Source organism: Ammospiza nelsoni, chromosome 23 (assembly GCF_027579445.1).
Source record: "Ammospiza nelsoni isolate bAmmNel1 chromosome 23, bAmmNel1.pri, whole genome shotgun sequence".
Taxonomy (NCBI): Eukaryota; Metazoa; Chordata; class Aves; order Passeriformes; family Passerellidae; genus Ammospiza; species Ammospiza nelsoni.
The window spans coordinates 4,258,352-4,283,088 of NC_080655.1; the positions used below are offsets into that span (position 1 = coordinate 4,258,352).

General features: G+C 47.6%; 2 protein-coding genes across 2 annotated transcripts; both read left to right on the plus strand.

The window, feature by feature from the left end:
* The first annotated feature begins 1,284 nt into the window (after window positions 1–1,284).
* On the plus strand, window positions 1,285–13,831 carry LOC132083250 (complement component receptor 1-like protein). Its single transcript, XM_059487869.1, has 14 exons — window positions 1,285–1,459; window positions 2,370–2,515; window positions 3,782–3,973; window positions 5,592–5,691; window positions 6,192–6,277; window positions 6,698–6,910; window positions 8,075–8,257; window positions 8,540–8,728; window positions 9,105–9,302; window positions 9,925–10,107; window positions 10,546–10,734; window positions 12,447–12,626; window positions 12,741–12,904; window positions 13,037–13,831. The coding sequence occupies exons 2-14, from the start codon at window positions 2,428–2,430 to the stop codon at window positions 13,190–13,192; spliced, it is 2,121 nt and encodes a 706-aa protein (XP_059343852.1). The 5' UTR covers window positions 1,285–1,459; window positions 2,370–2,427; the 3' UTR covers window positions 13,193–13,831.
* A 497-nt stretch (window positions 13,832–14,328) lies between these two features.
* Window positions 14,329–23,788, plus strand: LOC132083173 (complement receptor type 2-like). Its single transcript, XM_059487740.1, has 8 exons — window positions 14,329–14,341; window positions 16,857–17,030; window positions 18,549–18,728; window positions 20,487–20,669; window positions 21,589–21,777; window positions 22,010–22,189; window positions 22,837–23,030; window positions 23,349–23,788. The coding sequence occupies exons 1-8, from the start codon at window positions 14,329–14,331 to the stop codon at window positions 23,499–23,501; spliced, it is 1,266 nt and encodes a 421-aa protein (XP_059343723.1). The 3' UTR covers window positions 23,502–23,788.
* The last annotated feature ends 949 nt before the right edge of the window (window positions 23,789–24,737 follow it).

The following is a 24,737-nucleotide window of genomic DNA, read 5'->3' on the forward strand; positions in this document are numbered from 1 at the left end:
GCAGGGGTGGGCAGGTGTCCTCTGGTTTGGGAATCTGAGTTGAAAACGGGGGCTCTTAAACCCTACTGCTGTTCCCCTTGTCTCCTCACTTTTAAGGGTGTTTTTCCTGGAGGTCAGGATCTCAGGTTTTCCATGGAACTGAGCTTTAAGGTCCTTTCCAAGCAAACCATTCTGGAATTCTCTGTGTTCAGCTCCGAGCGATGCTCCTGGTGCCCTCCTGGGCTGCTGAGCTCCAGCTGGAGCTACTCCCATGGAGAAATCCCATTTGGAATGCTCTGAAACCCCATTTGGAATGCTCTGAAACCCCTTTTGGAATGCTTTGAAACCCCTTTTGGAATGCTCTGAAACCCCTTGGGAATGCTTTCTCAAACCCCTTTTAGAATGCTCTCTGAAACCTCTTTTGGCCATGGTTTCCTGAGATCAGAGGGTGTCAGAACAGGACATTCCTCTGGCTGCCCTGGAGGGCTCGAGACACTGGGAAGGTGCTCAGAGTCCTTGGCACGGAGTAAAAACACCTGTGCCTTTGATTTTAAACCATGGAAACAATTCCCAACTTTGTGTGAGGAGTTACATGCCACAAGGGTTTGAGTAGAATAATAGTTAATTTGTCACAGGGTGGAAAAGTAGAATTTTGGGGCTTTTAGAATGGGGGTTCAAGAGGCAAGATGGAGGAATCTGTGTTCTATCTTCCTCCTTCTTCTTCTTCTTCTTGTCCTCCATTTTCTGGGTGATGTTGGCACTTTTGGATTGGTTCAGAGTAGAGACAGACTGTCTAACATAGGTGATAGGTATTGGAAAATTATTGTAAATAAATAAAGTACATGTAGTTTTTAGTATAAAAAGCCAACACCACCCCAAGGATGGTTAGTGTGCCATGAACCAGCCTGCCAGACAGATCTCAGAATGGAATAGATAAAAGAAAATAAACAACCTTGAAAACCAAAGCAGAGGAATCTCGACTTCTTCAGTCTTGGGGCTGGGAAAAAAGACTTTTTAATACCTCAGGAGCCATTCCAGCAACACAAAACCTGAGTGGAGGGGATGAACTCAGGGTGGCCTTGCCCTGGGGTGAAGCAGCTCCCCTGACACCCCTCAGTGCACCTGAGGTCCCAGTGGAGCAGCTCAGCAAGGATTATTTCAAAGACTTGGCACCTCCACACATAAAAACCAAACAATTTCAACATCTGCTTGGGTTGCTTTCAGTTTTTTGTAGGGTTTTGCTGTGGGGGTGGAATAAACTCTTTCCTTCTTGCTCGGCAGGAGTTAATGATTTATGGGTCAGCGGGCCAGCTCTGATTTCTGCAGAATTGAAGTTTCTCTCTGTGGGGCCAGATCTGAGCGTGTGGGCACTATAAAACCCCTCCTTTGCCTGGGGAGACCTGGAGGAGAGCAGTCCCTGTTCCATCCTGTGAGTGCTGAACACGCCAGGGCTCTCCATCTCCTGCCTCCACTGCCCCAGGTAAGACAAATCTAAGGACTGCTCCGGGAGCTCCTGAGCAGCTCCAGCAGGCACCCAGGCCAGGAAATTAAATCAGATTAAACCAAAAGGGGTGCCAAGGGCTGGAAGAAAGGCAGAGGAGTGAAGCAGGGAAATGTTGGGTTTAAGGCAGGGAGCACCCCGTTCACGAAATTAAATCAGATTAAACCAGGAGGTGTGACAAGGGCTGAAAGAAAAGCAGAGGAGTGAAGCAGGTATGGAGGTGTTGGGTTTAAGGCAGGGAGCACCCAGGTCAGGAAATTAAATCAGATTAAACCAAAAGGTGTGATAAGGGCTGAAAGAAAAGCAGAGGAGTGAAGCAGGCATGGGTGGTGTTGGGTTTAAGGCAGGGAACAGTGAGTGGGACCCTCATTCCCAGGAGGGAGGCAGGCACTGGGAGATTCTGGAACTTTGGGAGGGCTCAGGCTCATGAGTGACCCTGGATAACACAGAGAGGGCTCTTCCAGCTCCCTAGGAGGGGTGCCAGGTGAGTGCAAATTGCACTTAAATTCCACTTTGTAATGCAGTTTGGTTTGATTGACCTGTGACCCTTGCAGCATGAAATATTCCCTTTACTCAGGGAATATTTGCACAGACTGATGGAACGTTTTGCTTGGATACTTCTCTCTCTCCCTGAGGGTGATTCATTGTTAGGGATCTCTTCTGGTGACCCCAGCAGGATTTCTCCTGGCTAAGAATTTATTTACTTCCAAAGAGATTTATTACTACAAATATAAAGTGTTTTACTCCTAAATTTCCAGAAAATAAATTCAGCTCCTGTTCCTTCTGCTCCTCTCCTGTGACTGTAAGAGCTGCTGAGGGGTGCAGAAATCAGACCTGTGCATGTAGCTGGGTATAAACACCCCCAAATACCCCTCTGCTCTCTTCACAGGTACTGTCCCAGGAGGGGAATGTGGTGACATCTGTGGGACCTGCAGGCAGGAATAACCATGCCAGCTTTGGAGCTGGGGAGGCAGAGGAGCTGTGCCGCTGTGCTTGGGTCCCTCCTCACTGCTGCTCTCATTGTCACTGTCCACAGTAAGTGAACGAGTCCACCAGGATGGAATGAGACCCTTGGAGGAAAACCTCATTGCCTGTGCACTTCAAGGGCTCTGTAAATCTTTGTGATCAGTTCTTCCTTTGCCTTTTTTTTCTCTTTCTGTGGGAAGCAGGTACAAAACTACTGCAGCTGAAAAAGTGCAATAATTTCAGCTAAGTTGGGAGAAGAAATGCTTCATCTGGGCTTTGTGTCCAGCCTTTGAATCTATTCTATTCTATTCTAATTCTATTCTATTCTATTCTATTCTATTCTATTCTATTCTATTCTATTCTATTCTATTCTATTCTATTCTATCTATACTAAAGAAAGAGAAAGGATACATCAGAAGGCTTCACAAGAATGATAATGAAAGCTCATGACACTCCTGAGAATCTGACACAGCTGGCTGTGATTGGTCATTAATTAAAAACAATTCACATGGAACCAATCGAACATTCACCTTGTGAAAAACGCCAATCACTTGTTTTTAAAATTTTAAAAGTTTAATAGTAATAAAATGGTTAGAAAAATAGCAATATAATTAAAGTAATAAAAATTTGGACAATTTGGATTAGGACAATATGAGACAATAAAAACAAAGAATTATGGACAGTCCAGAAACCTTTTTCTGGGCAAAATAAGCCCAAAAAGGACCCACATTAACAGGGTTAACACATTAACCCTTAAAAACAATAACCTGTTGCATATTCATACACCTCATGCATGATGCATAAATTCCATTCAAACACAGGATTCTGTCTGCTCAGTGTCAACTTCCTCTGAATCCTAATGGCATCTTCAGGGCTGAGGAGACAGGAAGAAGTTCATTACTCCTGAAAATGGGGCAATAAATTCCCTTTTTCTGAAAGATTTAAGTTCCCGTGGCTGCTATCTGGTGCAAGTACCTCATTCTTTTTTTAAAAAAACATCTCACGTACATGATTTCTATTTTAACATTATGTTATAACCTAAAACTATATTTAACACACTACTTTAAAAAATTAATACAGCATAACTTTCTAACATTTCACAAATAATATTCACTTAAATATTTACAAAAAGCCAATAATAAAATACGCACTTTTCACACACCTGTTGGTAAACAATGTCCAAGCCACATTCCAAAGCAGCAAAACACAGGAGCAGCATTTAGATAATTATTGTTTTCATTTTTCTCTGAGGCTTCTGAGCTTCCCAGGAGAAAATCCTGGGCAAAGTGGATTTTCCTGAAGGTGCCATATGGTGACAGGGTTCTGTGTCCCCAGGTCGCTGTCCCCCTCCAGCACGATCTCCATCAGCAGAGCCCAAGCGGCGGCTGGAGGGCATCGAGCACTTCCACTATGGCTACAAGGTTGAGTTTGTCTGCAGGCCAGGCTATGTGAGAAACACTCGCGTTTCAAACGTCCTCACCTGCGGAGTGAACGGGGTGTGGCGTGGATCCAGTGACATCTGCATACGTGAGTGTGTCTGGGGGGGTCCCTGCCCTTGGGTGTGGTGGTTTTGGGGTCCCCAGATGGAGGAGGAAGGAATGAATCTGACCCCGTGTTCTCAGAAGGCTGATTTATTATTTTATGATATTATATGGTACTGAAGAATACTATACTAAAACTGTACTAAAAGTGTCAGAACCCACAAAATTCCTCTGGCTGCCCTGGAGGGCTCGAGCCCCTGCCTGGGGGGCTCAGAGACCCTGGCACAGAGCCCAAGACCCCTGTGCCTTTGATTTAGCCCTTGGAAAAAACAATTACCAACCTTTATATGAAGAATTACAAGCCACGAAAGTTTAAGTAGAATAATAGTTAGTTTGTCACAGGGTGAAAAATAGATTTTTTGGGGTTTTTAGAATGGGAGTTCAGGGGTCAAGATGGAGAAATCTGGGTGTGTCCAGCCTTTATCCTTCTTGTTCTTGGCCTCCATCTTCTGCTGTGATGGTAGCATTTTTAGATTGGTTTAGAGTAGAAGCTCACTGTCTAACATAGGTGATAGGTATTGGGAAGCTACTGTAAATATTGTACACGTAATTTTTAGTATAAAAAGACAACACCACCTCTGAGGTGGGCAGTGTGCCTCAACCCAACCTGCCAGACAGATCTCAACGGGTCAGAGAAAGAATTTTATAGATAAGAAACAATAAACAACTTTTGGAACGAGGACAGAAGAATTCTGACTCCTCCTTAGACTGCCAGGCTGGGAAAAGAGGCTTTTACGTATCTCAGAGTCACCCTGACCAGCAGAGATTCTGAGATAAAAGAATACTAAAAATAGAGAAAAGACACAGACAGAAGGCTGGAAAGAATGATAATGAAAATCTGTGACTCTCCCTTCAGAGTCTAACATAGCTTGACCATAATTGGCCAATAAGCAAAAAACAATTCACATGCAGCCAATGAAACAAGCACCTGTCGGTAAACAATGTCCAAACCATATTCCAAAGCAGCAAAACACAGGAGAAGCAAATCAGATCATTATTGTTTTCCTTTTTCTCTGAGGCTTCTCAGCTTCCCAGGAGAAGAATTCTGGGCAAAGAGGATTTTCCAGAAAATATGACAGTGACACTTGGGTTGGTACAAGATCATCTCTAGGGTCCCTCCCAACCCCAACCATTCTGGGATTCTGTAGCTTTTGGTTTTGATTTTTTCTGTTGGAGCAGAACCCCAAGTGAGCCCTGGGGATGGTGGCAATGAGTGACCTGAAGGGAAGCACTGGGTTTGTTCCTCTGGTTGCTGACAGTGATGGCAGGAGCTGAAATCACCTCTGGTGCTGGCTGTGCTTTACTGCTAACTCAAAGGATGTCCTTCTGCTCAAGCATTTTGAGCCCCTGTGTCTAAAAAAGCATTGGAGCTGCAGAGGGAGGGTCCTTTAGCTGGGCAGAGATGGTGCCATGGGTCTCTGCAAACCCCAGAGGCAGCAGCTCATGAGGCAGATCTGGCCAGCACTGGCAATCACAGAATAACCTTAGGTTGGAGAGGACATCTCGAGGTCTCTGCTCCATCCCCTGGCTCAGAACTGGGCAACTCTTTGGCTTTCCTGCCAAGAAACTGAGCTGGGAGCTGACTGGAGCCCTGTTGTCCCCAGCCAGGGCGTGCAGCTACCCCGGGGAGCTGGCCAATGGCAGACTGGTCGTGCCTGAAGCGTTCACCTTTGGTTCCAAAGTGACATTCACCTGCAACGCTGGGTAAGCCACGAGCACCTGGGCCACAGGGCTTCTCCCTCTCCAGCCAGTTTTCCAAAGATTTTTCCCCCCTTTGCAGTCAGAGCCTCCCCCATGTAGGTAATTGCAGACCCTGACTGAAATACCTTTTAAGCTTTAAGACTGACTGTGAGTGTCTCAATCTCCTTCTTTGAGGCAGTTCTTCCCAAACTCAGGCTCACCCTCCTGCCTCTTTTCAAACCATTCCCAATGTTTCAGGGTCCTTTTGAAGGAAAGAGGTGAATACTGAGCTCAGAGCTGTAAGTAGTTGATAAAGATTATGCATTTCCTTAGAAACGGGTCATTTTTTAAATTAAAAAAATGTTTTTGTCAGAAGCCAGCGTGTCCTTGAGGAAGTGACACTTTCTGACCAATTTCTGATCTCTGGAATTCTGACAAAGGAGCCCAAATGTTGCTGGTGGTGATGTGGGTAACACATCAGGACTGAGTCTGTGGGATAATTCCCTCTCCCCTGTCTCACACAGGTACAGACTGATTGGAGACTCTGAGATTGAATGTGTGATCAGAAATGAGGTTCTTACCTGGGACAGAGATATTCCCACTTGTCAGGGTAAGCAGAGTTCCTTAATTATCTATTCTTTAATTATCGGGGATGTGGCTGCGGCTGGATAAGGAGGCTGTTGTGTTGCTCTGCTGAGGATGTTGGTATCTCAGTGGCATCTGCTCAGGATTTTGGCATGGTGGAGCCTAGAAATACATTTTTAATCTGTGTTTCCCTTCCTGCAGAAATGTTCATTCACTCTCTGGGAGTGATGCAACTGCATTTGAGTCCAGGATATCCCAAACCCCCTCAGTGCCCAGCCAGAGTTCAGGGCTGGTGCAACTCCTCAAGACCTGCCTTTGATTTCTGACCCTTCTGCTACCTCCTGTTCCCACCTTTTTCTGGCCAGATCCTTGGTTTAAAATTTATTCAATTCTCTTTTTTGCCTCTTCTTCTCATTCCCATGATGATCTTCCCCTCCTTCCACAGCAATTCCCTGTGCACCCCCTCCAGAAATAGAGAATGGGCAGCACAGTGGGATGGACAAGGACCATTTTCAGTATGGGGACTCTGTCACCTACCAGTGCCACAGGCCCAGGAGGGGAGAGAGACCTTTCTCCTTGGTGGGAGAGGCCTCCATTTTCTGCACAAGCAAGGACAACCTGAATGGTGTGTGGAGCAGCCCAGCTCCAGAATGCAAAGGTGAGATGCTCCCACATCCCAGCACCAGCCCCTGCACTGCTGCCTGCTCCTGCTCTGCTGTTTCCTCCCTTGGAAACTCCTCTCCCCTCCATCCTGCTGGAATGGAATCACCTCCTGCAGATGGGACTCTCTGAGTGTGGCAGCTGTGACAGGAATTGGGGTCTCCCCTCATGGTCACGGTGTCAGCAGGGAGGTGGGAGTGGGATTTCACTGTGCTCACAGGGCAGTGGATCCCTCTCACCTGCTGTGAACCAGAACAACTGCAAAGAAATTCCCAAACCTGCTCCCCTGGGTGTTCATTATGCCTTGCCTTAAAAACCTCTGCTGTAACATGGGGCAAGACGTACAAAACCACCACATCACCCTGCTGCTGTTTTCAGCCCTTCTGAAAAAGGTGATGGGGGCTTTTTCAAAACCCTCATATTCCATATATCTGTCTCGGTTTGGAAAGCCAGGTGTCTGCTAAGGAAGGCAGGAGCCTCCCCTGAAATGGAAAATGTAAACCCCCTCCCTCTGAATTGCTATAAATTTGAAATTAAGGGGCTCTCAGGCAAAAATTTGGGAGTAGGAATAACAGTTCTTTCATAAGGAAGAAAATAAAAAGATAAAATAAACAATGCAGTACACTAAAACAACACTGCCAGAGTCAGAACCCAACCTGACAGCCTGTGGGTCAGGCTGTTGGCAGCAGTCCCATTGGAATTGTGGCTCAGCCCTCCTGCAGTGTCAGGGCTGGTTCTGCTGGAGCAGGGATCCTGGAGAAAGGTGCAGTCTCTGCCTCTGAAGATCCAGTGGAAGAAGAGGCAGCTGCTGTTCCTCTGGGCAATTCAGTGCAGAAGCTGTGCTGGTGTTCCAGAATCTCCAGATTCTATCTGGGTAGGAATGCTTGGCTCCTCCCTCTGGGCTCACACCTCCCAGTGGGATGCTGCAGTTCTTATCAGCCCTGCAGTGACATCCAGTAGCCTGTTAACAGCAGATGGCTCTCTGGAGGGAGGAGTGATTGTGGAAGAGATAAACTGCCTAATTAACAGAAGATAACTGCCACACCTCTAACAGATGGCAAATAGAATACACCTTGCCTTGCAATCTGGGACAATATCATAACCCTCACATCTCCCATCTGGAGCCTAACTACTGCTTCCCTGTGTGCTTCCCCTGGCACAGTGGTGACCTGCAAGCAGCCAAGAGTGAAGAATGGGAAGCTGCTGAGTGTGTCCCAGCCTGACTACAGCTTTGGGGACACAGTGGTGTTCGACTGCGACCTGCACTACAGCCTGAGTGGCAGCGACACCTCCACCTGCAGGGACAACGGCCTCTGGGAGCCCCCCATGCCCCTCTGCCAGCGCAGTGAGTCTGCAGGGACAGTGCTGTACTGCACTAAATAGTTTATTTAGTTGTTGCTTTGCACTGGGTGATTGGAGATTTGCACTGAGTTGTCTTTACATTGCACTGAATGGTTTATATCACATGGTTTGTTCTTCCCCTCTCTTATCACACGTTTTTTCCCTCACATACCCCTCTCCCCAGTACCCGCTGGTGGTGGTCTCTCCTCTGTGGTTTTCACCCAAATTCCCTCCATGCCAGGCCCTGTGATGCAGCACTGTCCCTAAACTGCTGTCTCACCCCCAGGCAGCTGTGATGACCCCCCAGATGTGAGGAATGCTGTGAAAGCCAGGCTGGCTGGCAACCTGTTCCCTGTGGACACCGTGGTCACCTACGAGTGCGAGCAGGGCCACCAGTTCAGTCCAGGGCAAACCACCTGGAACATCAGCTGCCTGCAGGACTTTGTGTGGAGTGAAGCCCCACCTCCATGTGAAAGTGAGTGCCTGGGGCTTTTGTGACTGCCAGAGTGTGTGAAGGAGCTGCACATGGGGTGGGGACAGCCTGGGGGACAGGGGGATGCACCAGGGCCCAGAGTGGTCTTTGCTGACTCTGGAATTCCTTTGATTTATTCCCCAGTTCCAGAGTTGGTTTTGCTTTATTTGCCAGCTCCTCAAACCTCTGGAAAACACCCATTGTGCTCTTGAGGGTGCACCACCAACATTCCACACCCCAGGAAAGCCCAGGGATGCTTTTGGGGCAGATTTAATGTCATGAGGTGTCTTTCCATCCATCCTTGTCTTCACAACAAATTTCCTGTCACCCACTTGGCTTTGCCGTGGTTTCACCCTCGCTGATGTTTGGCATTTCCCAGGAATTCCTTGCCCAGATCCACACATCCCAAATGGAAGGCCCTTGCACCCATGGCAAGTGAAAGAGGTTTATGAGAGCGGGGACAGGCTGGAGGTGGCGTGCAGTGACGGATTTGCTTTCAAAGGCCGTGGCAGCAGCATCACCCTCCTCTGTGGCAGCGATGGTGAATGGGATCCAGCAGTGCCAGAGTGCATTCCAGGTGGGACAGAGTGGTGAGATGAGCATGGCAGAAGCCATGGAGAGTTTTCCCCCACTCCAGGTGGCCCCAGGTCTACTTCTCCTGGGTTAATGTAGAATATACAGGCAGCAAAAGGTCCAGATGGCTACGTGGAAAAAGGGCAGGGTTTTGGCAGGGCTGAGCTGGTGTCTGGAGGGTGGAAGAGTGGTGGGTTGGAAGCTTCTAGGGGCTTGGGAGGTTCCTGAGGAACCCAGGGAGACATTTACCCAGCTGCAAGGGGATGTGGTTTGTGTTTGGGGCTGCTTTGCTGACATGAGGGTGGGGAGCAGAAGATGTTCCCAAGGCATTTCCCCTGTCAGGAGAAAATGAGTAAATAACTGACACAGCAGCTGTAACCCCAAAAACTCAAGAAAATCTTGCCAGAAGGGAAAAACTTGCTCCACCTCCCAGGGCAGGCAGATTAGAGCATGGAGAATTCTCTGTACTGACCCTTCAGGGTTATAGAGGCAGCCTGAGACCTGCACCTGGGGGATGGTCACTTTTCTGCCATGGTTCAGATTTGTTGGTAGCTCTTCTCCATAGAAAACATGACTGGAGCTCTTTTTGGAAACACACAACATCCTTTCTTTCCCATTATTTCCAGAACCACATTGCCCAAAGCCAGACATCCCTCATGGAAAGGAGGTTTATAAAGGCAGAAGTGACTACTCAGTGGGGACCCAGGTGAGGCTGGCCTGTGAGGAGGGCTTTGTCCTCAGGGGCTCTGAGTCCATCACCTGTGGGGCTGATCAGAGCTGGGAGCCCGAGGTGCCCTTCTGTGACAAAGGTAAGTGTGACAAGCAGGGGACAAGAGATCTCCTGCCCCCAGTGGGTGATCTCCTGCCACCAGTGGGTGATCTGCCTCCAGCTCCTGCTCCTGGGGACACCACCTGAGCCAGGTGTCCCCTCCCCAGAGCTGGAATTAGAATCATTAAGGTTGGAAAATACCTCCAACATCATCAGGTCCAGGCTTTGAGTGAATCCCCCAGTGCCACATCCACGTGTTTCTTGAACATTTCAGGAGTGGGGAGGCCACCACTGGGAATATCCTGATATTTCTGGGCTGTAAGAGGCCAGAATCCAGGCAGCAGCTCCCTGTGAATTTGCCTCACACCAACCACAAAATGAACTTCGTGCTGATTTCACAGAAATGCTTTTGGCTCTCACCTGAAGGTGCTAACTGCGCTGCACGTGTCTTTCTTTCTCAATTCCCTTTTTTCCACAGTCTGTGGGCCCCCTCCCCAGATTGCCTTTGGGCAGCACTCTGGCAGGGGTGGCAAGGAGTTCTCTTATGGCTCCAAGGTGACCTACAGCTGTGCAGAGGGGCTGTCCCTGGTGGGGGACGAGTCCCTCTACTGCACCTCGGACGATGGCAAGAGCCTGGCGTGGAGTGGACCTGCCCCGGAGTGCAGGGGTGAGTGGTTTTCGTATTAAAAGATTTTAAAATCATAGAAAATTTAGGAGGTTAGAAAAAGTTAGGCTTAGTAGGCCCTGGGAAAATGTTAAAGGTAGGCTCTGGGAAATAATTAATGTGGAGGAGACACAAACAAGACTTTGTATTTGCTAGAATATGTTAGGCCTTGTATTTGCCAGAATATGTGAAACTGCGCCTGTGTAGTCACTATATGATAAATGATAGAATTGTTAGATGTGATTGGATATAATTATTGTTTAAAGAATCATGAGAAACTGTGGTAGAGGTTTGAGGGGGATCATGAAAAATCCATCCATGCTTGGATGAAATCATTGTATACAATAGAACAATGTAAGTGTGATAATTAATATATAAGTTATATAATGATAGACTATAAAAATGCATATAATATAAAATATAAATACAAATTATAAAATATAAAATTATAAATAAAATAGAAATATATGAATTATAAATATATAAATATGTAAACATATAGATATATAAAATATATAAGTATATAAATGTATTAAGTATATTAAATATATAAAATATATAAATATATAAATATACAAATATATAAATATATTTATATATAAATATATAAATATATAAATATATAAATATATAAATATATAAATATATAAATATATAAATATATAAATATATAATATGTTCAGCTTGAAACCATGTTGGGTCAGATTTGGGTCTGTGCACTCCTGACACCCAGAGCTCTTCAATAAAAGCACCTGCATGCAATCATTCTGTGATTCTGTGTTCCTGAACACTGACAGTTTGGGGTCACTGTGGGATCAGGGCATGGCAGTGCCAGCACTCAGAACAATGGGGTTAAAGCGAGCAGGGCTGCCTGCAGATGCTGCTTCCTCCACAGGATGGGGAGATGATCCCTCTGGAAGTGACAGACTGTAAAAACTGAAATGAGGGATGTGGGACTCCAGGCAGCTCTCCAAAATGCAGTTTATTTCATCCAAGAGGTCACAGCAGTCCAGGGTTGTGGGTGACAGAGCTGTGCCTACAGCTGTCAGCTCCAGCTGCAGGCAGGCCTGGAGACCCCTTGGTTTTGGTTACAATGCATTATATACTTTTCTTTTGGTTACAATGCATTATATACTTTTCTTTGCTGAGCATCTTCATACAGAAGTACCAATTTATACCTTAACTTTTATCTATAGCCCATCATAAATACTGTAATTACCATATTCATATTCAAGTTCTCCAATCACTCAAAGTCAGTACATTACAGTTTAAGCTGGAAGTTGTTTTTCAGTTTTCTTGCAGTAGAAGATTCTGAGACCTTTTTTCTACTTTCCACATTTGCTGATTTGTTTGCCTGTGCTCTCTTTCTACTTGGTAAAAAAATCTTCTTGTTTGGGGTGGGTTTATCCTTTGCACCAAGTCATAAAAACCCCTTCTAACCAACATAGTTTTTGCCTCCTTAAGTTTTCCAGTGAGACTGGCTCAGCAATTCTTTCCTTCTATATCAAAAGTTGCTTCCATCTCTATTCCTTCTTCATATCCTACATTCAAAACTGTTTCTGCTAAACATACATATCTGTGAGACTTCCTTGTCAAACTTTCATCCTTCCCAACATCAGCCCCTGGTTCTCCTCACCATCAGGGGTTGGGAGGAGCAGCCCTGCCCGGGTTCTGCTGTGCCCAGAGCCCGGTGCCAGCTCTGCTCTGTCCCACAGCGGTTCGGTGCCCCAAGCCCGTGGTGGAGAGGGGAAGGATGACCCCACAGATGTTCACCTTTCCCTATGGGCTGCTCCTGAATTTCTCCTGCGAGGAAGGCTTCAGGCTGCGTGGTGCTGCCCAGAGCCAGTGCCAGGCTGATGGCACCTGGGACCCGCCCGTGCCTACCTGCCAGCCAGGTGAGTGCCAGCCCTGCCCTGCACGGCCCGGGGGCTGCTCTGCTGGGTCACAGGGAGAGTTTTCTCCTCCATCTCCTCCCATTATTGGGTTTTTTGTGTGTGTTTCCCCCTCAGTTCAGTGCCCCAGGCTCCCCAGGCAGGATGATGTGGTGATTACCTTCAACAAGATGTGGTATGAGGTGAATGAAACTGTGACCTTCTACTGTGATATGCGCTCAGTGGCACCTTCCAAAACCACCTGCTCAGCTGATGGCACCTGGACACCACCACCCACCTGTGTAAGTCCCACCAGCTGCCCCGTTTTTCCTGTTTCTTGCCCCATTTGTAGCTTTGGTCCAGATTCGTGAGGGTGGTTGCTTTGTCACCCCACACTGGAGTCTCACTCTGCCTTTGTTTTGGTTCTTTTTAAGAGGAAAAATGAGGTGTGTGAGAGGGTGCTTCAAAGCAAAGCAGCTTTTCAGTGTGGAATGCCTGTGTCAGAACTGAAAACCTGGCTGGAAGTCCAAAAGCTCTCGCTGGAGATCCAGAAACTTGAAAAGGAGCTAAGGCTCACCACCTACGGCTGACTGGTGGCACTGGCATTGTAAGAACCATCCTCTGTGTGTTGGATCATGATGCTGACTGAGGATTTCTATGACTTTGAAGTAGCCAGGACAAAATCTAACAATTGGCCATGGATTTGGTCACATGAGGAGCCAATGACTTGTGAGTCAGTGACTTGTGAGTCAGTTTGTAGAGCTCACCAGGTTCAGTTTGTAGATCACTTTATGCCTTTCAAAGCTTCGCATTTAGGTCTGTTTGCTACACTGGCAGTGCACAGTTAGGAAGGAACGGAGTGGAAAGTGAATTTTGGTGGTAGAAAGAGGCATGAACGTGGTGAGAGCCACTCACCTCTCCAGTCTATCCCAGTGCTGCCCAGTTCACACACACTGCACTCATTAGTGGGAACAACCCCTTCACTGCCTAATTACTTTTCTCAGCACCACGAAAACCTCAAAGCCTCTGTCCTAGCAAAGCAAAAATGCCAGGTATTCTTCCCAAGCAGGATGGAAGTGTGTGCCCCAAGGACAAATAACAGTGTACAGAAGGAAATGAATGGTTCTGATTTATTTTTTCTGCACCATCCAGTGAAGGGGAAGCACTGTGTGGGCCACATGTTTTATGATGGGATTAAAAAAAAAAATAAACCTGAAACTGTAAAAACAGCTCTGTCTGGGTTTTAATAATCTCTAATACATATGAAGTACATATGAAGTACTACTCCTATCTCTAGTAAAGGGAAGTATTTCTGTAATAGGTATGAACTACAGATAATATATAAAGTGTATATAACAAATAGGTTTATTTAAAGTGTATGCAAATAAACAGCTCAGTTAGGTGCTGTTCCATGAGTGCAGGGATTTGAGGGGTGTTTCCACAGCAGCCTGACACCCCACCCTACCTGCCCAAACCTTCTCCAGACACGAGGCCAGGCTGCTGCAGAGCACTCTGAGCTGTGAACCCAGAGCAGCCTCCCTTGCCTTGCACATCCCAGGGCTGGGGGTGGTGTCAGTGGCGTCTTTGGCCCGTCCCCAACTTCCCACTGCTGCTTCCCCTTCCCTGGCAGGCACTCAGGGCAGAGGAGCTCTCCTTGCCAGGGCAGCTCCCACCCCTCACCATGCCAGGGCAGCTCCTGGCAGTGCTGGTTCTGCTGCTGCAGCCCATGGGGACTCAGGGTGAGTGTCCTGCCCATCCTTCTTGGGGTCTGGGCTTCTGGGGCTCTGCTTTCCTTCCACAGGGGCTTTGGGAAGAGCCTTGCAGTGCCTGAAGGGGCTCCATGAAAGCTGGAGAGGGGCTCTGCACCAGGAATGGCCTGGCAGGGAAAGGGGAATGGGTTTAGGGTGAATAAGGGCAGGGTTGGATTGGGTGTTAGGAAGGAATTGTTCTCTGGGAGGGTGGGCAGGCCCTGGCACAAGGTGCCCAGAACAGCTGAGGCTGCCCCTGGATCCCTGGCAGTGCCCAAGGACAGGTTGGATGGGGTTTGGAGCAACTTGGGATAGTGGGAGGTGTCTCTGCCCAGGATGGGGTTTAATGTCCCTTCCATTCCAACTTTGATGTCTCTTGCATTCCGAATTTTATGTCCCTTCCATAATGTCCCTTCCCTGATTCTCTGACTGATTCTGTGGTGCCTCAGCCCTGGGGCAGCCCCCAGAGCTGCCCAAGGCAGCTGGGCCATGGGCAGGCATCCCCCAGGCTGACCTCAGAACTGCAGAAGTGCAAATCTGCTGAGTGCTGAATGTCCCTGGGAAGGGGAATAAGCAGCAGTTTCTGTCTGGAAGTTGGGGGTTCAGTTAAACCCAAACCTTTCCAGAAACTTCTCCAGAGTGCACAGCCCTGCACCAGCACTGCCTGTGCACTCTGCTTTTATTGTTAATATTTATTGCTTTTACTTCCTAATGCTTCTCAGCCCATTTCCCAAAGCCAAACATTGCTAATGAGGTGCCAATAATTAATGTGGAGGTGACACAAACAAGATATTTTCCAAGATATTTTCCACGGGGATGGCACCAAAGGCAGCATGGGTGGCACTGCCCTGGCACGGTGCAGGTGGGGAATGCTGCAGCACCTGGATGAGGACCAGGATGTTCTGACAAGTTTTTAACTCTGTCTTGGTGACCTGCCAGCACTGCCAGGCATGAAGAAACCACAGTTAGAGCTGTTGGAGTTTTGTTTTCTCTGTTATTTGTGATAAGCCCCCAAATATTTCTCATGGGAGGAATGGAAAGAGGAGTTTTTTGTTGGGACATCAGGGATGTGCAGGTGTGACTGAGGTCATGCAGTTGTTGTAGAACCTCTTTTTTTTTTTTGTCAGGCTGGAGGGAGCTGCTGCACCTGAGCCTGAGCAAGGGCTCTAAGGGAAGACCAGGGAAGGTTTTGATTATGTAGAAAAGAAATCCTACAGGTTTGGGGTCCTGCTGATGGCTGCTCAGGATGTTTATTAACCCCCAAACCCCTGCCCCAGTCACTGCAGTCATTACACAGCTTTGTCTCTATGGATATTGACAGTTTGGGCAGATAAACTTCCCCAGGAATTGTTCTGGGGAGTTTTGAGAAGGCTGAGAGAAAGAACTAGAACAATCTTGCAGCTGGTGTTTTGAACAGTTGTTTTCTCATAAGGTGTTTACCAAAGGGGATTTCCTTAATTAGCCAGTGGTGAAGGGGTGTTGATTAAATGACCAATCAGGGTCATCTGTATCAGAACAGTGTATGAAAGGAATGGGTTTCTAATAAAGAGATAATATATAAAGTGTGTATATATATTATTTTATATAATTAATATATATTATAGACATTTTATATTATATTAATATTTATATAGGATATATTATATATAATATATAATATCTATAATATATTTATTATATATATTTATATATATATACATAAATGAACCTATAAGTAGGTTATTTGTATAACCTACTTATATATAGTATATATATATATATATATATATATATATATATATATATATATATATATATAACCTACTAGTGTAGTAGGTTATATATATATATATACTACTATATATAATATAGTATATGTAGTGTATACAAATAAACACCTCAATTAGGTGCTGCTCCATGAGTGCAGGGATGTGGGGGGTGTTTCCACAGCAGCTGAAGAGTTATTGTTATTAGCCTGCTGAAGAGAGTTTGTGTCACCTTCCCTTCTGTTCCTGAGTTCCCAGCAGTGCCACATCTCCTCTCCCCCCAGCCAGAGCTGCCATGACATTTGGCCACTGTGGTGCCATTATGCAAGAACACCCCTAAAAACTGTGACCGTGTTCACAGGGGTCTGAGGATGAGGGAAGAGACGAGGATCTGACTCCGTGTTTCACAAGGCTTGATTTATTATTTTATGATATATATTATATTAAAACTGTACTAAAAGAATAGAAGAAAGGATTTCATCAGAAGGCTGGCTAAGAATAGAATAGAAAGAATGATAACAAAGGTTTGTATCTCAGACAGAGTCCGAGCCAGCTCACTGTGATTGAACATTAATTACAAACATCCAACATGGGCCAATCCCAGATGCACCTGTTGCATCCCACAGCAGCAGATAACCATTGTTTACATTTTGTTCCTGAGGCCTCTCAGCTTCTCAGGAGAAAAAAATCCTAAGGAAAGGATTTTTCATAAAAGATGTCTGTGACAAAAAGCCTTTTTTTTTTTTTTTGGTGCTCCACAGAGGCTCAATGTCCCATCCCTACCATCGCCCACGGGCACCTGAGCTCTGCAGAGAACTTCACCTTTGGCAGCACAGCCACGCTGCAGTGTGACCCCGGCTTCGTGGGCACTGCCAGCACTGCACGCTGCACACCCACGGGCAGGTGGTACCCACGGGTGCCCTCCTGCATGCCAGGTGAGCTCACACCCTCTGCTGGCCTCTGCCAGCTGCAATCGGCTGCTCCCGTTTCCCCAAAAGCACTTGGAGGGTGGGCATCACCAGGAGCACTGCTGGCTGGCAGGATTCAAGCTGCACCAAGGGAAATTCAGGTTGGAGATCAGGAAAAGGTTTTTTACAGAAAGAGTGATAAAGTTCTGGAATGGCTGCCCGGGGAGGTGGTGGAGTCACCATCCCTGGGGGTGTTTGACAAAGCCTGGATGTGGCACTGGGTGCCAGGGTTGAGTTTAGGGGTTTGGGCTGGGTTGGACTTGATGATCTTAAAGGTCATTTCCAATCTGGTCATTTTGTGATTCTGTGAATTCCCTCTGGGATCACCCTGAGGAGCATAGCAGGGCTGTCCCTTCCTGCAGGGGACACCCACAAGGTACCAAAGCACACAAGAATAAAGATTCTCACTCAGTTCACATTCTTTGGTGAATTTTCCCCACTGGTTTTCCCTTTCTCTTCACCTCACAGCCAGGCTCAGTGGTGCTGCTGTCCCTCACTTATTGTCGGGGTTTTCCACCAAGGAAAAGCTCCCAGTGCTGAGGCTCCGTGCTGTCCCCTGCTCTGTCCCCAGGGCAGTGCTGAGTCTCTGTGCTGTCCCTACTGTCCCCAGAGCTGAGTCTCTGTGCTGTCCCTGCTGTCCCCAGGGCAGTGCTGAGCGTCTGCACTGTCCCCTGAGTCTCTGTGCTGTCCCCTCCTGTCCCCATGGCAATGCTGAGGCTCTGTGGTGTCACCTGCTCTGTCCTGAGGCTCTGTGCTGTCCCTGCTGTCCCCAGGACAGTGCTGAGGCTCTGTCCTTGCTGCCCCCCTGCTCTGTCTGACCCCAGGGCAGTGCTGGGGCTCTGTGCTGTCCCCTGAGTCTCTGTGCTGTCCCTGCTCTGTGTCCCCTGCTCTGGCCCCCTCTGGCAGTGCTGAGTCTCTGTGCTATCATTGCTGTCCCCAGAGCTGAGTCTCTGTATTGTCCCCTGCTCTGTCCTGAGGCTCTGTGCTGTCCCTGCTCTGTGTCCCAGCTGTCCCCAGGGCAGTGCTGAGGCTCTGTCCTTGCTGTCCCCAGGGTAGAGCTGAGGCTCTGTGCTGTCCCCTGAGGTTCTGTGCTATCCTTGCTGTCCCCAGGGCAGTGCTGAGGCTCTGTCCTGTCCCTGCTGTCCCCAGGGCAGTGATGTTTCTGTGCTGTCCCAGGGCAGTGATAAGGCTCTGTGCTGTCACAGCAGTCCCCAGGGCAGTGCTGAGGCTCTGTGCTGTCCCAGCTGTCCCCAGGGCAGTGCTGAGGCTCTGTGCTGTCCCCAGGGCAGTGCTGAGGCTCTGTGCTGTCCCTGCTGTCCCCAGGGCAGTGATGTTTCTGTGCTGTCCCCAGGGCAGTGCTGAGGCTCTGTGCTGTCCCTGCTGTCCCCAGGGCAGTGATGTTTCTGTGCTGTCCCCAGGGCAGTGCTGAGGCTCTGTGCTGTCCCTGCTGTCCCCAGGGCAGTGATGTTTCTGTGCTCTCCCCAGGGCAGTGTCGCCACCCTCCCTCTGTGGAGTTCGCCGATTCCCAGCCCCGGCGGGAGTTCCCTGTTGGCACCACGCTGTCCTACTCGTGCAGAACCGGCTTCTCCCCCATCCCCGGGGTGTCCCCAACCATCACCTGCCTCCAGAACTTCTCGTGGTCCGCGGTGCCCCGGCTGTGCCAGAGTGAGTACATCAGTGGTGTACTCTGTCATATTTTCTGAAAAATCCCTTCACCAGGATTTCTTCTCCTGGGAAGCTGGGAAGCTTCAGCTTCTCCATGTTTTGCTCCTCTGGAATGTGATTTGGAGAATTGTTTACCCAGCACGTGAATTGTTTTAACTTAATGACCAAACCCAGCCCAGCGGTGTTGGGCTGTCTGAGTCTGTCACGGGTTTTCATTATTCATTCTTTTCTGGCCTTCTGATGTCTCCTTTCTTTTTCTTTGGTATAGTTTTAGTTTTAGTATACTAGTTTTAGTATATAATTTTCTGAATATAATATAATATAATATAATATAATATAATATAATATAATATAATATAATATAATATAATATAATATAATATAATATAATATAATATAATATAATATAATATAATATAATATAATATACATTAGCATATAAAAATAGAATATATATTATATAAATAATATAATATATAATATATATTAGAATACAGATAATATATAATATTATTCATATCATATCATATCATATATTCAGGATAAAAGGGTCAGTTTCTGCCATCATGTTCTGCCAGCACATCACCCATGGGGTGACACGGCTGTCACAACCCATGCTGGCTTCCCGCAGCATCCTCGGCTCTCCCCGGCAGTAATTTCGCTGCTCAAAAGGTGGCGTGCCTGGATAGGAAAAGCTGCAGCTCCCCCTGGTTATTTAGAGGCTCCAACAAGGATTCAGGGATGCAGCCAGTGAGGAGCCATCCCCCAGCGCGATTTCCAGCTGATCACAGGCTCTCACATGGAGCCCCACATTTCTCTTCGCAGAGAAAAGCGAGGCACAATTCTTCCCAAGAATATTCTTATCTCATTTGCTGTGCCTGTGTTTGTGCAAAAGCAGAATGCAATATGGAGATTGATTACCCAAAGTGATGGTGTTTTGTTCTCTTGGCCTGTCAGGGCCAGGTGTGAATGTGTGTGTCAGGACTGAGGGTGACAATCACGAGATGAGTGCAGTTGTGTGCAGGGTTGACTGCTTGGCAAATTCAGTTTAGATGTAATGTAATATCGTGTCATATAATATAGAATAATATAGTATAATAATATACTATATAGCAATATATTATATTATTATATTATTATTATAATTATATCATTAATATATTACTAACAATAATGTATAATATTTAATAATATATAATGCTAATATTATATTATTAATATATTAATTATATATTATAGAATATTGATTTATTACATTTAATAATATATAATATATAGTATTTAATAAGATATAATTATTATTATGTATTATTAATATATTTATTATAATACTATTATAGTATTGTTATAATATATTATTTTATTATTATACTATAATATATTATTTTATTATTATACTATACTTTATTATTATTATACTATTATTATTGTTATACTATTATACTACTATTATATTTTATATTATAATACACTATTATACTATATTATTATACTGTTATATTATTAATATAATATAGTAATTAATTCGCCTTCTGATATCAAGAGACTTCTCCTTATCATTCTCTCCCCTCGTTGGGGTTGCCTGTGAATACAATACTCACATCTTTCTGCCTTCCAAGAGCAGCTCTTGTTACCCTGTAATTGCCATCCCTGAGCCCACCAGCCCAGCTTAGAGGTGCCTGGCAGCGCTGCCTGGCAGCTTGGCTGGCAATGGCTCTGTGCCAACCACTCGTCTCTGCTGCTGCTGCTGTCCCCCAGAGGTGCAGTGTCCCCGCCCGGCCATCCCCCACGGGACAGAGACCAGCCCCAGCAGAGCTGAGTACACCTTTGGGCAGCAGGTGGAGTTCCAGTGTGACCATGGCTTCATGCTCCGGGGCAATGACAGGGTGCAGTGCTCCTCTGATGGGATTTGGAGACCCCCTGTGCCCCACTGTGACAGAGGTGAGTGGGGACAGGGCTGGGGGTGCCATCTGTGGGGAGGTGTCACTGTCGTATTTTCTGGAAAATCCCTTTGCCCAGGATTTTGCTCTTGGGATGTTGAGAAGCCTCAGAGAAAAAGGAAAACAATGATTATCTGATTTGCTTCTCCTGTGTTTTGCTCCTTTGGAATGTGTTTGGAGATTGTTTACCCACAGGTGATTGTGTCATTGGGTTTCTGTGAATTATTTTGACTCTTTGGCCAATCAGTGCCAAGCTGTGTCAGGACTCTGGAAGGAGTCAGGAGTTTTCATTATTATCTTTTAGCCTTCTCTAAGTATCCTTTCTGTATTCTTTAGTGTAGTTTAGTTTAGTATTCTTTAATATAATATAGTATCATAAAATAATAAATTAGCCTTCTGAGAACATGGAGTTAGATTCATCATTCCTGCCTGCCATGGAGCACCCCACAAATACAATAGGGAGAAAACCATGTGAGGTGTGAGGAGAAGGTGCCCAAGCCACAGCAGTGAAGGGCTTTGGCATTTCCATCTTCTCCCAAAACTGTGATTGGTGAAATGTGTTGGTTAATGGGATTTCCAGCCATTTCTGAAAGGATTCTTCAAGGGATTTGTGATGTTTACCATTCCCTGACCTTGCTTAGGAGCAGGATGGAAAAGAGAGAGGATGAGGAAGGAGAAGGGGCTGAAGGGGAGGGGACAGGGGCTGCAGTGCTGGGGCTGTGCTGAGGGTGGGTTCCTCTGCTGGGTCAGCCTGGGAGCACTGGCACAGCCATGGCCAAAGCTGGCCAGGGGCAGGGAGAACTGTGAGAAGAGCAACACATGCCATGAACACAGAGAACCAGCCTCTCCTCTTACCTCCCTGCGTTCTGCCTCCCTAATGGGATGAGGAAAACCTGACTTTTCCCTTTACTCTCACCCAGTCTGTGGTCCCCCTCCCAAAATCACCAACGGGCAGCACTCGGGCATGGGGTTCACCCGGTTCACCTACGGCTCTGAAGTGAAGTACAGCTGTGCAGAGGGGCTGTCCCTCATCGGGCACAAATCCCTCTACTGCACCTCCGAGGATGGGGAGAACCTGACCTGGAGTGGGCCTGCCCCCGAGTGCAGGGGTGAGTGGTTTGGGGTCACTGTGGCATCAGGGCATGGCAGCAGCCTGATGCCAGCACTCAGAACAAACCGGGCAGGGCTGCCTGCAGATGCTGCTTCCTCCACAGGAGGGGGGATGATCCCTCTGCAAGTGGCAGACCCTGGTTCTCCTCACCGTCAGGGGGTTGGGAGGAGCAGCCCTGCCCGGGTTCTGCTGTGCCCAGAGCCCGGTGCCAGCTCTGCTCTGTCCCACAGCGGTTCGGTGCCCCAAGCCCGTGGTGGAGAGGGGAAGGATGACCCCACAGATGTTCACCTTTCCCTATGGGCTGCTCCTGCACTTCTCCTGTGAGGAAGGCTTTGGTCTGCGTGGTGCTGCCCAGACTCAGTGCCAGGCTGATGGCACCTGGGACCCCCCTGTGCCCACCTGCCAGCCAGGTGAGTGAGCATTTTCTCCTCCACCGCCTGTTCCTGGATTTTTAATGTGCATTTTCCTTTCAGTTCGGTGTCCCAAACCCCCACAGCAGGAGGATGTAGTGATTCATCACTAACAAGCTGTGGTATGAGGTGAATGAAACTGTGCCCTTCTACTGCATTTAGGGGTGCTTCCAAAATCTCCTGCTCAGCTGTGGCCCCTGGGATAGAGCAGAGGGCTTGGGGTGCAGCATTGCCTGGCTCTGTCTGTCCTTGGGGCTTCCTGAGTCCTTCTCCTCTTTGCAGAAGAAACAACATTCCCAAAGCTGGTGTTTTCCAGGTAATAGTTGAGGTTTTATTGACAGCTGTGTGTAAAGGAGGTCTAAAACAGGTCAGGAGGTCTAAGACAGGTCATGAGCTCACTGACTTTCCCTTCCCTTGTTTCCAAATGTCCACCCCCACCGTGGGGATGCCTGGATTGAGACCCTGCCAGAAACAGCAAATCCATGAAGAATTCACAGCCCCTCGCAGGGGCTGCTCTGACCTTCGCCCTCTTCTTGAAGAGAAGTATTTTTGATTTCACAGCTCCACAATTTTAAGTTCCTCTGCACTTCCCAAACTCCTTTCTGACCTCTGGCTGAGCTGCCTTCTGCCCTTGGTTTTCCTTTCAGTCCTGTGTCCAGAACCACGAGTGCCCTTTGCAAAGGTGAAAAGCCCTTTGGGTGAGCAAAGGTGGTACCAGACCAACGAGACTGTCACCTTGGAGTGCCTTCCTGGCTACCAGTTCCCAGACAATGGAATGATGGAAAATGCCTGCACAGCCACATGCTTGCCTGATGGCAGCTGGACACCACTGCCCAAGTGTGTGAGTACCACAAAATTACAGAATGTTTGGGTTGGGGGGAGCTCAAAAGATCATCCAGTTCCACGCCTGCCATGGTGGAACTTTCCCAAGTGCTCAGAGCCTCAGGTTGCTGAGCCTGGCTGAGTCTCTGGGTGGGTGCTGCCTGATTTCTAGCATGAAAACTGCTTAAACTTCTCAAAAGCTTTTAATTTTTGGTTCTGAGGATGATGCAGCCCCTGCTGGGACAGGGCAGCCTCGCAGCTGAGGATTGGGTGGCTCTGCCTCTGCTGCAGCCCATCCTCACAGGCTTTTCTGGGCTTTGTTTTCCTGTTTTAACAGATGAAAGAAGGTGATGCTGATGTGTGTCAAGAGGTTCATTACATTAAATCGACCTTTGAATGTGGTGTGCCTGTGGAAAAAGTGAAAAGTCTGCTGGAAATCCAGAAACTGTTCCTGGAGATTAAAAAATTACAGATGGAACTAGAGAACTGAAATGAAACTGGGCCCTTGTAATGCTCACCTTTCCTTTGGTGAACTCATGGTTTGTGCAGTCCCAGCATCTCTAAAAAGGTTCTGGGTGATTTTGTGGTTTATGTTTGCATGCCTGGAGCCAGAAAAATAATCAGCAGTGCACAGGAGGCTGCTTTTGCTGTGCTGGATGCCAGAGCAGGGAGTGGGTTTTGCTCTAACCTACAAGCTTGATTTGCTCTATAACTAATAAGTTGTTTCATGTTTCATATTAGGAAGAATAGAAAGAAATTAAATTTAGCTTTTTAAAATCACTGTCTTAACTGTGGTAAGCTGAGGCAATAGGGAGTGAAGTCCAGAAAAGCTGAGATGAGTCCAGAGGTGGCTCTGAAGGTTCTGCTGCTGCCATGGTTTGGGTACATTTGGGTTCATGGTTTCTGCTGCTGAGGTTTGGGTACATTTGCACCCTGCTGGAAGCAGTGGTGGCAAGAAGTGTTAAACCTGATTTCTGTCCATTCAGCTCCTGATTTCTGTTTGTCTGGGTAAGGGCAGCTCACAAGAAGTGGATTGTAAAGGCTGCCTCACCTCATCCCTGGGTTCAAGCAGGTTCCTGGCCATGCCAAATATCCGAGCCGGTGTCATCTTCCAAATCCCAACTTTTGGTGGGCAAATGCTAAGAATAATTGTTGGTCAGTGCTCACTGCCAGCCTCAGCACAAAATAAGAGCAAAGCAACACAAATAACACCTGCCTGGATCCCAGCTGGCTGCTCTGGGGCTGGGCTGGGGGATGCCACAGATCCAGGCCTGGCTGGTGCCTTCCTGCAGGGGAGCTCTGGGCCATCCAAGCACCCTCCTGGGGCAGGGAAGGGGTTCCTCACCTGAGGTGTTCTCCTGCTGCAGGTGACTGCGGGCCGCCTCCTGCCATGATCCACTGCAGGCCCTCCAGCAGCTCTAGCAGCTTCCCAGTGGGATCCAGGGTGACGCAGGATCCCAGGGCTGCCGGACACCAAGGGGACAACCCCGCTGGGCTGGCAGTGTCCCTGTCCCCAGGGACAAACCCTGCTGCGCTGGCCGTGTCCCTGCCCAGGGGACAAACCCTCTGTGCTGGCAGTGTCCCTGTACAGGGGACAACACCACTGGGCTGGCAGTGTCCCTTTACCCAAGGATAACCCCACTGTGCTGGCAGTGTCCCTGTTCAGGGGACAAACCCGGTGTGCTGGCACCCTCCCTGTCCCAGGGGACAAACTGGCTGCACTAGC

Coding starts and splice junctions, on each gene's coding strand:
- LOC132083250 (XM_059487869.1), top strand. CDS start 2,428: ATGCCAGCTTTGGAGCTGGGGAGGCAGAGGAGCTGTGCCGCTGTGCTT. Junction 6,911..8,074: donor CCCAGCTCCAGAATGCAAAG/GTGAGATGCTCC, acceptor CCCCTGGCACAG/TGGTGACCTGCAAGCAGCCA. Junction 10,108..10,545: donor GGTGCCCTTCTGTGACAAAG/GTAAGTGTGACA, acceptor TTTTTTCCACAG/TCTGTGGGCCCCCTCCCCAG.
- LOC132083173 (XM_059487740.1), top strand. Junction 20,670..21,588: donor TGTGCCCCACTGTGACAGAG/GTGAGTGGGGAC, acceptor ACTCTCACCCAG/TCTGTGGTCCCCCTCCCAAA. Junction 23,031..23,348: donor GGACACCACTGCCCAAGTGT/GTGAGTACCACA, acceptor CTGTTTTAACAG/ATGAAAGAAGGTGATGCTGA.